General features: G+C 37.5%; 2 protein-coding genes across 4 annotated transcripts in view; one reads left to right on the forward strand and one right to left on the reverse strand.

Moving 5' to 3' along the window:
* DNAJC2 (DnaJ (Hsp40) homolog, subfamily C, member 2) overlaps positions 1-1,830 on the forward strand; it is a 43,529-nt gene extending 41,699 nt beyond the window's left edge. Inside the window, exons 14-15 of one of the 2 annotated variants that reach the window (XM_011985162.1) lie at positions 1,216-1,370; positions 1,660-1,830. In XM_011985162.1, coding sequence (XP_011840552.1) covers positions 1,216-1,370; positions 1,660-1,734 — 230 coding nt within the window. In that variant the 3' untranslated portion in view covers positions 1,735-1,830. The remainder of the gene's footprint in view (positions 1-1,215; positions 1,371-1,659) is intronic. The other variant, XM_011985155.1, reaches the window with a different exon arrangement.
* Positions 1,368-16,604, reverse strand: part of PMPCB (peptidase (mitochondrial processing) beta) — a 24,592-nt gene continuing 9,355 nt past the window's right edge. The window contains exons 2-13 of one of the 2 annotated variants that reach the window (XM_011985142.1): positions 15,700-15,840; positions 14,879-14,965; positions 14,025-14,154; positions 10,279-10,477; positions 9,816-9,895; positions 6,569-6,681; positions 5,211-5,354; positions 3,848-4,008; positions 2,612-2,697; positions 2,443-2,531; positions 2,208-2,283; positions 1,895-2,130 (exon numbers count right to left, since the gene is read on the reverse strand). In XM_011985142.1, coding sequence (XP_011840532.1) covers positions 2,066-2,130; positions 2,208-2,283; positions 2,443-2,531; positions 2,612-2,697; positions 3,848-4,008; positions 5,211-5,354; positions 6,569-6,681; positions 9,816-9,895; positions 10,279-10,477; positions 14,025-14,154; positions 14,879-14,965; positions 15,700-15,840 — 1,371 coding nt within the window. In that variant the 3' untranslated portion in view covers positions 1,895-2,065. Of the gene's footprint in view, positions 2,284-2,442; positions 2,532-2,611; positions 2,698-3,847; positions 4,009-5,210; positions 5,355-6,568; positions 6,682-9,815; positions 9,896-10,278; positions 10,478-14,024; positions 14,155-14,878; positions 14,966-15,699; positions 15,841-16,604 lie in introns of both variants that reach the window. The other variant, XM_011985133.1, reaches the window with a different exon arrangement.

Here is a 16,604-nt window from a genome sequence, read left to right on the forward strand (position 1 = left end):
GAATAGTGATTTCTCATAGGAATTTTGCAACAGTACATTTAATTTATTTTGGTATTGTGAAGTAACTGGAAAACAGCAGGAAATACTGCCATGTCACTTCCATCTTTTTTCCAAGAGAGGATATAAAATCTATGGTATTCAGGACTTTAAACCAATATAAGGAAATTCAACAGGACTTCCTAGAACTTAAAAGTTACCTTCAAAAAAGCTTCTTATGTACCTTAGGTACCTTCAAATATTATACAAATTCTCTGCTTTGTTTTGAATAGGTGGTGGGTTTTTTTTTTTTTTTTTCCTTCTTTAATTGGGAAGGAACTTTGGTTTCTAGGCTTAACTTTGTGACAGATCTCACAGGATGCAGTTTCAAGTAGTAGTCAGGGTACTGGTAATATTAAGTCTGTGTTGTCACTGCATAGTCTGAAATAACTAAATTGCCAGAAGTCCATTGACTTAACCAAATCAGCTCTCTGCCACTTAACATTCTCCTTTTACCTACACAAGTGGACTGTGTAATACTTAACATCCTTAAGAAATACATTTGTTTCTGACACACATCTTAGATGTTTTCTGAAATATTAAAGGTTTAGTTGAAAAACCACAATAGCAGTTATTGGAAATGTTCAGCATTGGCTCCCAAGATTTTAGCAGATGTGGTGAAGAGAACACCACACTACAACACAATCTAATCTCAGCTTGCCTCTTCGGCACTGGTACCTTGGGCACTTGGCTTAATTTTGCTAGGTTTGTTTCCTTCAGTGTAAAACAAAAATGGTTTCCAGGGTTTCTATCCAGCAAAAGTTTAACTGTGAGGAAGCTCTTTTACCTGTCCTGTAAGAAAGTAGATTTATCAGAACTCTCAATGAATTGTGGTTGTTTTTGAGCCTGAGAGTCCAACAGTACTATAAATTTAAATATGGCTTTTTTCAGTCTAGTGGGTATATTACATTGATTTATAAGAGATAAACAGTACAAGGCAGATCTTTACTCTTGTGTTTTAAAAAGCCTTTGAGATTTTATTTTCTGGGATGTGAGTCATCTAAAGTTTTTTCTCTTAACACTCAGAGGGATATATGTATCTCTCATCTCTACAAGTTTATTTCAAAATGACACATCCCAGACTGAAATGGGCACTTAGCGGACACTTGTGGACCACAAGACTTGTCTGGGAACATGTTCTGAATAAGACAGTTTTCAAATAAAATTTTTCTTAAACAGGTCCATATACGGACTTCACCCCTTGGACAACAGAAGAACAGAAGCTTTTGGAACAAGCTTTGAAAACATACCCAGTAAATACACCTGAAAGATGGGAAAAAATAGCAGAAGCAGTGCCTGGCAGGACAAAGAAGGACTGCATGAAACGATATAAGGTTGCAGACTTAAGAGTTTATAGATTGTTGTATTTTAAATTTAACGTGGGTTATATAGCTCACATTTTATGTCTATTAAGTGGTTAATAATATAGTGCTTATTTCAACACCAGTAGTTATGGGGCCAATATTATTAGGAATAAATGAGCAACCTTAGAAACTTTCTAGGCCCTGGCAGGCAGTGAAATCGGTATACTTAGTACTGTCTTAGTTGTTTGAATTCTTTATACCAAACACTAGATTAAAATGTCTGTTTTTAATTCTGACAACTTCCTTTCTCCCTTCCTAGGAACTTGTCGAGATGGTAAAAGCAAAGAAAGCTGCTCAAGAACAAGTGCTGAATGCAAGCAGAGCCAAGAAATGACTTAATGACAATCTTTGTTGTATGTGCATTTTTATAATAAAACTGAAAATACTGTAAACATTTTCATTCTTAAAATTATACTTATGGTAATAATTTGAAAGTATGCTGCTTCCAACATAATTTCTCAGAGAACAAAGATTGACCATTAATACAAAACAACTTTCAGAGGGGTAGTCTTTTTATCCTTTGAAAGTATGATACAGTATTTCATTCAAATTTCCAGATGTATATACATGTTTTCATTCAAATGTATATACATGTTCATTTTTATTTTTTTCTAGATCTCAGTTTTATAAATACATGTGTTCAGATAACCTTGATAACGAGCATTTTAACCACGAAGCCAACACATGTTACTGCAAATCTGTTTAAAATCTGGTAGTTGCTCAATGGGACCTAAGGATTAAAAAGAAGACAGTTAATTAAAAGTACTTGGCCAACTTTTCGCATAGAAGAAAAGAAGCCAGGCTTACCAACAGCAGCAATAGCTGGACTCCTATTATAAATATATTTGGTACATACTTCTCGAATTGTCTCAGCATTCACAGCCTGAAATATGGAAGATACTATCATTCAGCTTTTTGTAGTAAAGACAACGTCTATACCTGGAACTTTTTAAAACTAAAGCAAGATGAAAGATAAATATTCTCAGCTTTTGTAACAAGGATCTTTTCACACATGACCCAGTAATAACTCAGGACTACTTACATCAATTCTTGCTTCAAGCTCAGGGATGGGAATCCTTCTATTATAGCATAACATTTGCCTACCAATATCTTCACAAATTGGAGTTGAACCTGTTTAAAGAGAAGGAAAAATTAAGTATTGGAATATAGATCAACCATATGAAAATAGAAGCTATGTCTTATATTTTTACCATCAAGCTGCAACAACATGTTTGTTTTCAGGAGATTTTTGGCTCGTGCGACTTCACTTTCAGTGACACTTGTACAGAGCCGCATCCTAAAAAACAGTTGGAAAAACAGCATTATTAAGCAGTTGGAAAATGTTGTATTTCATGAGTTAATGACCTAAGAATAATGATGCCGTAGTCTACACATAACATACAGGTGATTATGATTTAATTCTAATCTAAGCAAAAGCTAAAATGATTATTTTCCCCAGAATTAATTTCTCAAAAATGATAAACATGTCTAATTACTCATTAGTACACAAAGGTTTAATACAAATGGGCTGATGACATTTTCAGAAATGCTATAAGCATCTTGAGACTTCATCAGTCCCCATCTCTTGGGGTCTGATATGCTATGGGTTAAGTCAGTGGGTCATTCATTGGTTTCTAAAAACAATGAAAATCTTAAACCTAATTTTTAACTTAATAATTACATCCTAGTTGACTAGATTTAGAAAGATGTAAGCCAATTTAAGAATACTGGAGGAAAGGAACCAGAGCTGAATGTTTTCCAAGAAGCTGTGAGCCTTTCTGCCCATCTACTGACTCAATATACTTTGATTGTTTTCTTTTAGCAGTGGCAACTTCAGATTTACTTTCCTTTCAACCAGATTACTTTCAAAGATATTTTCCAAACAACTTCTAGTTGGCTTTTAAACTTTTAAGATCTTTCTGAGTTAACCTGCTTCTGAAAGATTAAAACTTTCAGCCGGGTACAGTGGCTCACGCCTGTAATCCCAGCACTTTGGGAGGCTGAGGAGGGTGGATCACCTGAGGTCAGGAGTTCAGGACCAGCCTGGCCAACATGATGAAACCCTGTCTCTACTAAAAATAGAAGAAATTAGCCGGGCGTGGTGGTACACCTGTAATCCCAGCTACTCGGGAGACTCAGGTGGGAGAATTGCTTGAACCTAGGAGGCAGAGGCTGCAGTGAGCCGAGATAGTGCAACTACACTCCAGTCTGGCAACAGAGCAACACCCCATCTCAAAAAAAAAAAAAAAAAAAAGTCCTATAGTATAAATCAGCTTCACATCTTGAGACTTAGGAAAAAACATCAGAAACCTTTAAAAACATGGCAACTACTGTTTATCTAGGTCTCTTAATTAAAAGGTAAAATTACCATAAATCACCATGAGGTATACAGAAAAAACTAGTCTAAAACGAATTAAAGGCAAAATTTAAATTACTTAAATTCTCACCATTCTTTCTGAACAACATGTAGCATGTCTGCAACAGTGGCTGGTTCACAAACCATATACAGTCCCCATAATCCTGTATCTGTGTAGGAAGTGTTGAAAGACTGAAAGCTATGGCAAAGATTGCCATGACAAGTGAGCTGGGCCAGCTTGCTAGATAAATTCTGTAAGGAAAAAAAAAATTCCAAGAGAATTTTAAGTACACATGTCCAAAATACAGAAAGGAAAATGGAGTGTGTGGAAAACAGTGAATATCCTTAGAGGCAAATTTCCTAGTTTAATTCAACATCTCAGTAGTACAGTTAAAATTCAGTATGACTAACAATTGTGCTTATTAATCCAGTGCACCCCCTGGAGAAATTCATGTTATAAAAGCAATGAATCCTTATAATTAATGTAGTAGCTACACCTACTTCTAAAACTAGACTGCTATTATCAACCCAATTTTTAGGGCTCTTGGTTACATACGCTTAGATTCAAAGTTATATTGCATACAAAGCTTAAGATATTTAGATGAAATGTATTTTGGAGAAATCTATGAGTAAAGACAAATCTATACACTGTGTTTTGCAATAATTCCAACTTACAAAAAAGTTGCAAAAAACAGTACAGAGAATTCCCTTTATCCAAATTCCCTGTTATTTTACCATGTTTGCTTTATTCTCTTTATACAAGTTTTTTCAACTGTTTTGAGTTTTAGATGTGATGCTTCTTGCCCCAAGTACTTTAGTATGTACTTGTGAAAAACAAGGAAACTAATTTTCTTACATCACCTCGGTATAGCTCCTCAGTATCTGTGGAGAACTGGTTCCCAGATCCCTGTGGATACCAAAATCCACAGATGCTAGAGCCCTCATGTACTATGGTGTATATAGTATTTGCATGTAAGCAGATTGTCCTATATACTTTAAATCATCTCTAAATACCCAATCCATGTAAATGCTATGTACATAGTTGTTATACTGTATGGGAAGTGACCAAAAAAAAGTCCATACATGTTTAGTACAGATGAAACCATCCATTTGTTCCCCCAAATTTTCCACCTATGGTTGGTTGAATCCATGAATATGGAACCCACAGATATAGAAGGCCTACTGACCATTAAAATTAGAATATTAACATTGATATAGTACTTCTAGCTAATTTTTCTGTCCTTATTCAAATTTTGCCACTAATAAACTTTGTGGCAAAGAAAAAAAGAAAATGTTTTTTTCTGGCCCACATGCAAACCAGAATCAGTTTATATAATTCACAGTACAAGGCTCTATTTTGCCACTTCAAAAAAGGATTCTTACAAAGAACTTGTATTTAAGAAAACATGATAATCTTCCATCTGTTACGGAAAATTTCTTTTAAAATCACTTACCATTCCTCCTCCAAAAGAGCGATCCCAGTTGCCAATCAGCGTGTTTGCAACCATGAGACAGATTGTATCTGGATGTGCCCAACCAACAGCTTCAACAGCTATTGCAAGGTGCGCCAAAGGCATCTTGTCATCCCTCACACGAATCTAGTTCAGATAAAGCAGGAGGACCTCTAGTTAAGATTAACATTATATAACATGCTTATTAACAAGAAAAAATCACCAGTCCCATTAATTGCAAAGTTAAAATGCACACCAGGACTCTCTCTTGATTTTTTAACTATCAGGCCTCATTACATTGTATAGTTTAGCCTAGAAGAAATTTCATGGGTTAAGGAAAAATTACTTTTCCCAACGCATTTTACTGCAGACGGCCACCACGTGGTTTACCAGGTCAAAAAGGGTTGCATCATTTCACTGGTAGAAATTAATCCTTTGTGTTTGTCAATCTGAATTTTTCTTTTTATTTTTTTGAGACTGTCACGCAGGCTGGAGTGCAGTGGCGCCATCTCGGCTAACTGCAACTTCTGCCTCCCGAGTAGCTGGATTACAGGCATGCACCACCACCACACCCAGCTAATTGTTGTATTTTTAGTAGAGACGGAGTTTCACCATGTTAGTGAGGCTGGTCTCAAAATCCTAACCTCAAGTGACACACTTGCCTCAGCCCTCCAAGTGCTGGGATTACAGGCATGAGCCATCACGCCCAGCCTCAATCTGAACTTTTCTATCGAAATGTCATATTGACGTTACAGGTTTATTCCTGTACTGCCAATGCTACAGTTCCAGGCAGCTGCCAATATCAGGGCATTTTCCAGATACTACGTTGAGCATCATTCTTAACATGGCAAACTAAGCCCCTAAAGAGGCTTAAAGCTAGTTGATAACTAGTAGATTCCCTGCAAGTTCTGGCTCTAACAGTTACTACCCCCTCCCAAAACATACTGTGGGCAAAACTGAGCCAAGAGTAAACCTGAAGTGAAAGTCAAAATATGGGGTTTAAAAGATTACTTCCAGATATAACAATATATAAATTTGCACAGTGCCAAAGAAAAAGCACAAAAAGACCAAATTATAAACTGCTCTTAAAACTCTGCTTCCTTTCAGACTAGAATGGAGAAATTTAAAAACAAAACAAAAAAAACCTTGCTTCCTTAGGAAAGAAAAACAGGTGGTTAAACAATACAGAAGAGGAAGGAATCTTAAGCAAATGAGTACATCCTCTTCCCTTTTTCTGTATTTCAGTGTAAGCCTTTTATTCCATTTTATTCCTACTGGAAATAGTACATTTTGTTTACTTATGTGTAAATACAACACAAGGAATCCAGAAGGCTAAATACTAGCTGGGAGGCTTGCCCTACCTCACTTCCTGTGAATGTGCAGGGAGGCAGAGCTGGTATTTCTCCTTTGTGTGCGCATAAAGAGTCACCAAAATGAAACTTTGCTAAGTCAAGCAGTTCATCATGGGAAACACCTAAATTGAAAGAAAATATTTTCACATGTATCTAGCAGCAATATAGTTTACAAAAATCCCTAGGTGATATAATGTGATGTGCATTACACATGAAGTAGCTACACTCACTAAAAGCCATTATTTAAGAGTAAGCTCACATAGCACACCTATTTCCTTGGCATTGCAAAGCTTGAGGTTGCACAGCTTTCTCATTTTGTAGAGCAAATGACAGTTTTCATCAACAGACCAATGGATTCACAGCTAAGAATAAGACAACTTGAAAACTCCACTTTTTACAAAATCATGTTCTATTATAAAAATTTCTGGGATCCAAACTAGCAAAAAAAAAATGCCAATTTTCCAATTTGCAAAAAAAAAAATTTTTTAGTGGAAAATACAAATATGAGCTCTATCTAATTTTTAAAAAGCTGGAGCTGGGCATGGTGGCTCATGCCTATAATCCCAGTACTTTAGAAGGCTGAGGTGGGAGGATCATTTGAGTTCAGGAGTTCAAGACCAGCCTGGACATAGCAAGAACATAGTAAGACTCCTGTCTCAATAAAATAAATTTTAAAAGCCGGGTGCCGTGGCTCACACCTGTAATCCCAGCACTTTGGGAAGCCAAGGTGGGCAGGTCACTTGAGATCAGGAGTTCAAGACCAGCCTGGCCAATATGGTAAAACCCTGTCTCTACTAAAAATACAAAAACTAGCTGGGCATGGTAGCAGACACCTGTAATAATCCCAGCTATTCAGGAGGCTGAGGCAGGAGAATTGCTTGAACCCAGGAGACAGAGGTTGCAGTGAGCTGAGATGACACCACTGCACTCCAACTTGGGTGACAGAGCAAGACTCTGTGTCTAAAATAAATAAAATTAAATAAATAAAAGAAAGCGGGATACACAGATATACTATATTCTCTGCGCTCTCCTATCAGAACTCAGGAACAGGGTCCGGCGCGGTGGCTCATGCCCATAATCCCAGCGCTTTGGAAAGCCGCGGCAGACGGATCACCTGAGGTCGGAGGTAGACCAGCCTGACCAACATGGAGAAACCCCATCTCTACTAAAACAAAATTAGTCGGGTGTAGTGATGCATGCCTGTAATCCCAGCTATTCGGGAGGCTAAAGCAGGAGAATCGCTTGAATCCGGAAGGAAGAGTTTGCAGTGAGCCAAGATGGCGCCATTGCACTCCAGCCTGGCCAACAAGAGCGAAACTCCGTCTCAAAAAAAAAAACTCAGGAACAAAATAGTGTCATCTAAATTACTTCTGAATACATTAATAGGTATCCAAATGCAAAAACTTAGGAATTTCTTAAGACTCTATATCTCTTACTATCTGAACTTGAGACCCAAATTAAGATTCTTTAACTTAATGTATAATTAAAATGTTAAATTATAATTTTATAATAAATGAAGCTAGGATACAAAAAACTATTTGGCAAATAAAAGCTATACATTCTGAAGATTAACCTAGAAGAGCTAAATGGTAGCCAAGACATAATTCAGAGGTCAGCAGAAACTTAAAACTGGCCTATTTAATTGAAAATGCAATCATTTGTAAGGCACATCACTTATATAGTATTTAAAATGAATACTAATTAATCTATAAGCATTAAACTAAAGATATCTCAACTTTGTCAAAATGAACCCATAAACCAAAGTAAAACAAAAAACTCATTTTGTCCATATGCCACCAACAATGGCAGAGAGGTTCCAGAAAGCTTTGTTGTTGAGGACCCATCTAACAAGTATCTTGTCCCACTTCCAAGACCGTTTCAAACACTTAAGCCCAAGTCTGCAAGAGCCAATTTAGAAACAGTGTTACTCAAGAGAATTTCAGAGTGCACTTCCTGCCATGTACAATGAAAGTAACATGATTTTTAGCTAGGCACTACAATGAATAACATGCTTGATATTTAATGTTTTCATCTTCTTCATTACCCCCCAGGTAATTAGCTCAGAAATCAATCCGGAGCAACTAGAATTTTTAAATTACAATTTCTAAAAAGAGAAAAATTTACAACATGAAACAACACTTCACTTTGCTCTAATATTAAAAAATACAAAGAAATGAAAACTGGAGACCAGGTGCAGTGGCTCACGCCTGTAATCCCCAAGCTTTGGGAGGCCAAGGTGGAAGGATCACTTGAGCTCAAGAGTTAGAAACCAGCCTGGGCAACATAGTTAAGAATCCATCTCTACTTCTATAAATATATTTTTAAAAGAAAAAAAACTGGAAACCAATTAAAATGTACTGTTGCCTAGATTCAGACTGCCAGGAAATCTGGCAATATCTGCTGTGAATTTTTTTTTTTCATTCATTGGCTTCAAACATGACCTCAAGGAAACCTTCTAAAGTCACCTGCATGTTTGGATTCCTATTCAGCATTCTCATGGCTCCCTATGTGCTTCTCCTTCCCAAAAATTAGATCTATTAAATGAATAATTGAACAAATCAAAGAATTAACATACCCATTCCATGCTTGAACAAGGACGAAGTTGGTTCTCAAGAAATAATTTAAAATCTCAAGAAATTCTCAAAGTACAGAATGCTAACTTCCGACTCTCTCCCAGTTCACTCCTTTGCCCTTTTCTTGCACATTCTACTATGTACACTTATGTATTAAACAGTTCATTAAGTCTTTCTAGAAATAAAACCTACATTTTTTTTTTTTTTTGAGACAGTCTTACTCTGTCACCCAGGCTGGAGTGCAGTGGTGTGATCTTGGCTCACTGTAACCTCCGCCTCCCGGGTTCAAGTGATTCTCCTACCTCAGCCTCCTGAGTAGCTGGGACTACAGGCACCAGCCACCATACCCAGCTAATTTTTCTATTTTTAGTATAGACAGGGTTTCACCATATTAGTCAGGCTGGTCTTGAACTCCTGACCTCGTGATCCGCCCGCCTTGGCCTCCCAAAGTGCTGGGGTTGCAGGAATCAGCCACCACGCCCAGCCTAAATGAAACCTACTTTAAAAAAAAATAGAGAGAAAGTCTGGTTCCAGTGCTCCACATTCCCCTTACACAGTATCAAATACAGTTACTTGCTATGTAAATGAAAATTCTTAGGCTATCTCCCAACAGGATCAAACTAATAAGTATACCACTCCAACAACTGTGTTTAAAACATTTGTAGAAATTGAAATTGACTAACCTCCAGCAGCAGCAAGCACTATTCTTGGTCCCTTATAATGTGTGGTTATATAATCCACTAAGTCCTTACGACTTATAGATCTGTAAATGAAGTAAAACCATTTTTAAAGGAAACCAAAAAAAAAAAAAAAAAGATCTTCACATAATATACCTGAAATCAAACTGGACCATAACCGTATCCTAAAATGCAGGCAGAAATAGGATATAGACAACACATCAAAGAACTTCGACTTTTTTACATCAAGGAAAAAAGATTTGACACCATTACTGGTTTACTCCGAAGTACCTATGAACTCACATGCTTGGGAGCTAGGTGGGACCAAAATGTAGCTAACTACAATTTCACTTAGATTACCAGGAGGAAAATGACTTTTTGAAACATACTTTTTGAAAGTTTGTAAATGTTAATTTTCAAAATTCATAAATTCCCTTACCCACCAAGAAATTCTGAGAGTTATACCTACTTGATATTTTCTGTTGGTCCCAAAATTGTCCGTCCAAGTGCAGTATTTTGATAAGCTGTGGCATGAAGATAATCAAAAACAACTTCTTGTAAATTGGTTTCAACTTCCTGCATCTCTCTAAGGATTACTCCACGCTCACGTTCAATCTCTGCTTCTCCCAATGTGCTGTTTTGTATTATATCAGCAAGAATTTCTACAGCTAATTGAAAATAAAATATAAGAAAAAGCACCAGCAATCTTAACTTTCACTATTAAAATCTATTAAACCAAAATCAGAAATCATGACACTGACCCATCACTCAATACTAAATGATTAGCCTGGGAGAAAAACATCAGATATACTTAACAGGACAAAATTAAAATTTAACATATAAACCCCTATAGTACAAAAGATTTTCCTTGGGGAAAAACTATAAATTTGCCATCACCTTGAAATGACTCTACCTACTTCAAAAATGCTATGGAAATTTGCATATTAATATAGACTGTTCTATATGAAAATTACAAAGTTATATATATTAGTCTGAAAATACCTAGCTAGGAATATACTGAGGGTTCACATCACCCAAGTATTTACTATGCAAGTTCCCACAGCAATGAGAGTGCTATGTTAAGAAGCAAAGAACTGACCAGGCACGGTGGCTAACGCCTATATAATCCCAGCACTTTGGGAGGCTAAGATGGGCTTCAGCCCAGGAGTTCGAGACGAACCTGGGCAACATGCTTTGGCATGTCTCTACAAAAAATACAAAAATTAGCTGGGCGTGGTGGCATGTGCCTGTAGTCCCTGCTACCCGGAAGGCTGAGATGGGAGGATGGCTTGAGCTCGGGAGGCAAAGGGTGCAGTGAGCTGCGATTGCGCCACTGCACTCCCGCCTGGGCAACAGAGAAAAGAATCCTTATAATCTAAAATATGCCCCAAATGAATCACAGAATTGTGTGTTCTCAAACCCGAATTTGCAAAAAGCGAAAAGTGAAGTGGAATATGTCATATTAGGCCATTAAGCAATTTTATCAGAAAAAGTGCATACCTCTCCAAAAAAAAACTGTACTTCATTCTTGAAGTATTAGTACATAGTTGCAATCATAAATGTAAATTTCATTAATACAATTAATGTTATTAAATAAACTTACAATCTTAAGTTTCTTTTTTTCCCCTAAGAGACAAGGTCTCATTATGCTGCCCAGACTGGACTCAAATTCCTGAGCTCAAACAATCCTCCTGCCTCAGCTTCCTCCAAGTAGCCAGGACTAAAGGCATGCACTACCGTGTCCGATTTAGGTTTCATTTCTTACTCTACTATAAACTTTTGTTCCTTGTTTTAATTCAGTTCACTTTAAGGGGCACTGTCTCAGAAGTGATTATGTCCAAATACTAAGAACATGACAAAACAGACTATTATAGCAAGCTGTGGCTGAGATCATGACCAAAAGGAAAGAATTATGTGTAAAACCAAATAAAACCCATCTGTCCAGATGAGAGAACCAGAGTCTAGTAAAATGGGTGAGAAAGAGCCCATAGACAAATGGAAGGACAAGAATTCTGTGAGAAAATCCTCCGTTATGTGGGATGGGTGGTCTACACCGGTAGTTTCCAAAGGCGGGGAGGGGGGCTCCTATTTCCCAGTCTGTTTTAATCTGAATCTTTTTTTTTTAATGTATAGATACGTTAGTATAATAGCACATGTATTTAACTTACAAGTATACATACATCAAGGATATATGATCAACTTTCTTAACAATAAGTGATCATCATGCACACGTATGTTTATTGCGGCACTATTCACAATAGCAAAGACTTGGAACCAACCCAAATGTCCATCAATGACAGACTGGATTAAGAAAATGTGGCACATATACACCATGGAATACTATGCAGCCATAAAAAAGGATGAGTTCATGTCATTTGTAGGGACATGGATGAAGCTGGAAACCATCATTCTGAGCAAACTATTGCAAGGACAGAAAACCAAACACCCCATGTTCTCACTCATAGGTGGGAACTGAACAATGAGAACACTTGGATACAGGGTGGGAACATCACACACCAGGCCTGTCGTAGGATGGTGGGAGCAGGGAGGGATAGCATTAGGAGATATACCTAATGTAAATGATGAGTTAACGGGTACAGCACACCAACATGGCACATGTATACATATGTAACAAACTTGCACGTGTGCACATGTACCCTAGAACTTAAAGTATAATAATAATTTAAAAAAATAAGTGATCATAAAAACCTGGAGACCATTATCTAAATGTCTATTACCTCATACACCAGGCTTCACCCAGGGTGAAGGGTGAAAAACCTCAAGTAAATCCCCAAAGTTGGAGCTGCTTTACCCAGGGTGAGGGCATAAAAACCCCAAGTAAATCCCCAAAGTTGGAGCTGCTTCAGAGAGCACTTCCATTTTGTATTCCTCAGGGAGAGCCCCTCTGCTTCTCCACTCCCACTAGGAGAGGCTCTACCCTTCCCAGCTAGATGCCAAGAGAAAAGGGAAGAAAGTCTTTTAACTTCACCCTTACTTTTTCTGTTTCTCCTTTTTGCCTTCCCTGTTCTGTGTAAATAAAGGAAGGAACTAGGCTGGAATGAACAACTCTTTAAAGAAGTTTGGCCTAGCCCTATGTTCTTGGTCCCTAATTAGTCCTGGGACAAAAATTGTCTCATTGGTTTTGTTATTCAAACCAACACACCCTCCATAGTTGCTGTCATTTTTGTTTTAATGCAAAAGTTAGGATATCATATTAAGTATTTTAGTTATTTACAGGTGATAGGTTTCTTATTTTATTGTTTTGACAAAGCAAATGAATCTGGTAAGAAGACATGTACTTGAGTCCACAGTAAGCCACCTGATAGCTGTGCAATCTTGGGCAAGTCAGAGTCTGGGTTTCGGTTTCCACAACTGCAAGGTAGAAACACCTATGCAGATCAAATGGATAATATATACACAAAAGTACTTGTGTAAAGTGCCATTTAAACATTATTAATGGAAGCCTATTAGGAATCCAAAACTGCAAAGTAGTAACTACAACTACAGAAGGACCTTAAAGGTTAATAATTTCACTAATGGCCGTGCACAGTGGCTCACGCCTATAATCCCAGCACTTTGGGAGGCCGAGGCGCTGGGTCACTTGAGGTCAGGAGTTTAAGACCAGCCTGGCCAACATGGCAAAACCCATCTCTACTGAAAATACAAAAACTAGCCGGCCATGGTGGCAGGAGCCTATAATCCCAGCTACTCAGGAGGCTGAGGCAGGAGAATCACTTGAACCCAGAACCCAGGAGGCAGAGGTTGCAGTGAGCCCAGATCACACCACTACACTCCAGCCTGGGTGACAGAGCGAGACTCTCTCTCTAAAAACAAAAATAATAATTTTACCAATTAGCTCTAAAACTGCTAAATTTTGTTATTTCTTCTACTAGGAAAATGTTTTGTGTAATAACTTTTAAAAGAGTCAAAACAGTCTACAAATATGGTAACAAACTGCTGTCCTCTCAAAATATTTTATTTCCACCAAATAATCTCTATTTTATTGCTACATATTAATAAAAACAATCATCCATAATCTTACTATCTGTCATATTTAGAAAAAAAATAAGATCAGCTGTACCCTCACCCAGAATTCAGTTTCGTTTTTTCACATTTCTGGGACTTACTCTTTTACAACAGATATAATAAAAAGTACTAAATAATTTCTGATTCTCATGAAAATTATATTATCTACTGTATAAATAATAACAATACCTCTTGGCAAGTCTTTAGAGAAAGCTTTGGCATAGTATACAGTCTGCTCTCTGGAGGTATAGGCATTGAGATGAGCACCCATATTTTCAATCTCAAGTTCCAGATCTAACTGGGATCTCTTTTTGGTGCCCTTGAAATAAAAGAGGAAAAATAAATTATGCAGCCTCCCTTTATCCTTCATCTATTCTAAACACTTCAGATAATGAATACGGAGGACAATAAGTTAGTTTCACGCAGAGTCAAATTTGGTTTCTAAAGTACATCAGGTAGGGCACAATGGCTCACACCTGTCACCCCAGCACTTTGGGAAGCTGAGGCAGGCTGACTGAGCCCAGGAGATTAAGACCAACCTGGCCAACACATGGCGAAACTCCATCTCCACCAAAAAATAAAATAAAATAAAATACATATATATATATACACACACACATACATATAAAAATAAATTATCCGGGTGTGGTGGCATGCACCTACAGTCCCAGCTACTCCAGAAGCAGATGTGGGAGGATGACTTGAGCCTAGGAGGTGGAGGTTGCAGTAAGCAGATTGTGTCACTGCACTCCAACCTAGGCAACAGAGCCAGATCCTATCTCAAAATAAATTAAATTTAAAAAAAATAAGGTACATCAGGCTTCAGAAATGGTATACATTCAGATGACTCCTGCATCCCAAGAGAAAGTTTTCATTTCAACTTTACAAAGCAATCATCAGTACTTATTTTAGATACTGTCCTGGAAAAAAAAAACAGAAAACATGTTATACTACTGAAAGAGCTCTCCCTGCCTCTAAAGAATGAGACTTAGTGCTTACTATCTCTTAAAGAGAGTGCATTTTTGTAAAGTTTTACAACTTGCCTTGAAAGCCATATGCTCCAGAAAGTGTGCTGTTCCATTATTCTTCTCATTTTCATATCTACTTCCAGCATCAATCCAGAGTCCAACCTTAATGCAATCAACGAACAATTAAATAAATCCATTTTATTTATTTGAGGTTGCGGGGAACAGTCTCCTTCCTTTTTCTGACAAGTGCTTTCTGGTCTTAACACTAAGATTTTCTTGATCTGAGTGAATTAATAGTTCACTCCTATGAACCACGAGATTTAAAAATTTTGATCAGGATACTGCTGGGTGCTACAAGTATCTACCTGCCACCTTCACTGAGGATTCTTTGCCCAACTCATTAACCCAGCCAATTAATAACCGTAGTATCAAGAACATCAGAAACTGTCAGAAAACTTTGGTTGAAATCCTGGCTCTGTCACGTATTAGCTAAGTGACCTGAACAAAACCATTTAACTTCTCTCACTTCCTTAACTATAAAACAGGTGTGAGGACGCCCACTACAAAGAATTGCTTTTTAGCAAATAAGACATCAGTAAAAATACCTGGCAGAGTAGCCCTGCAAATACACCTCTTTCATTATTATCAATACTACTAACAATAAATAATCAATAATGAGCTACAAGAACAAGATGCAGACACGGCAACAGGATCCATATGCACCCTGTAACTAAATATCACTGGAACAAAAGGTTCACAACTCATGGAAATCTGTCAAGGCAAAATAACTGCCACCCTTTTTGAACCACCAGCCAACAAAGAAACTAAAGACTAAAATCAACAATTTGCTACACTAAATGAAGGGTCACTTAGAGAAGGTTGCCTGAGTCACTTACTGTGCATGTTGAGAGCCCAGAGTCTTCCGAAGCCACTCTGAGTCCGCTTTCTAAACATGTTACTCTTGTTTCAGGAACATTCAGAACAACTTGGGTAGCAGCCTGTGTACTTCGTAATCTGTTCTCTCCAAAATATAATGACTGGTTGGGGGTAGGAAGTGGAAGAGACAAAGCAAAACACATTATCAATCTGATATTAAATGTTGACTTTAAAACCAAATCTATGTTAAACAGGCTCTCTCTATAAAAGAATCTTTCTTCTTGAATTTTGGTTCCACTGGGATCTCTGCCTGGCCTAGAAACGTGTCACCAGCCACTGTCCTAGAGCCAACAACGTGATTATAAACATGCCCTTCCCTCAGGGAAGATGAGCAGTTATTATCATTACCCAGAGAGAAATTGACTTTATTTCACTACCTCTCCTAGAAATGTTTTATATTCATTATGGAGAAAACAAGCAGGAAAAAAAAAAAAAAGGAGAGAAAAGATGTAAAACTACCTACACACAAGACAGAACTGACACTCGGGTTTTCATTGTTCAAGAAAAGCAACAGGGTTTGGAAATGGTTTTTTTTTAAAAAAAAAAAAGAGGATAGGAAGATGGGCCGGATGTTCAAAATGCAACTGACTGGCTTGTCGGCCAGGAACTATTCGTCTTCCAGCAGTTTTTATTTGCCCTTATACAAAAGTCTTACATCTCTTTGGTGAAAGTCAAAGGCTCGCTCATGAGAAAAATGCAAATACATACAAAATTTTACTTCAGCGATGTCCAGGTTAGCGGGAAACCCAGCTGAGGACGAAGTTCAGTCTTAGGCTAAAACAGAACTCTGGAGCGGTAACCATATTTCACTTTTTAGTTTTCCCCAATTTGCCAGCACTACGTTTTTAGTGGTCAAACATGCACT

This window comes from Mandrillus leucophaeus, unplaced genomic scaffold (assembly GCF_000951045.1).
Source record: "Mandrillus leucophaeus isolate KB7577 unplaced genomic scaffold, Mleu.le_1.0 Scaffold1068, whole genome shotgun sequence".
Taxonomy (NCBI): Eukaryota; Metazoa; Chordata; class Mammalia; order Primates; family Cercopithecidae; genus Mandrillus; species Mandrillus leucophaeus.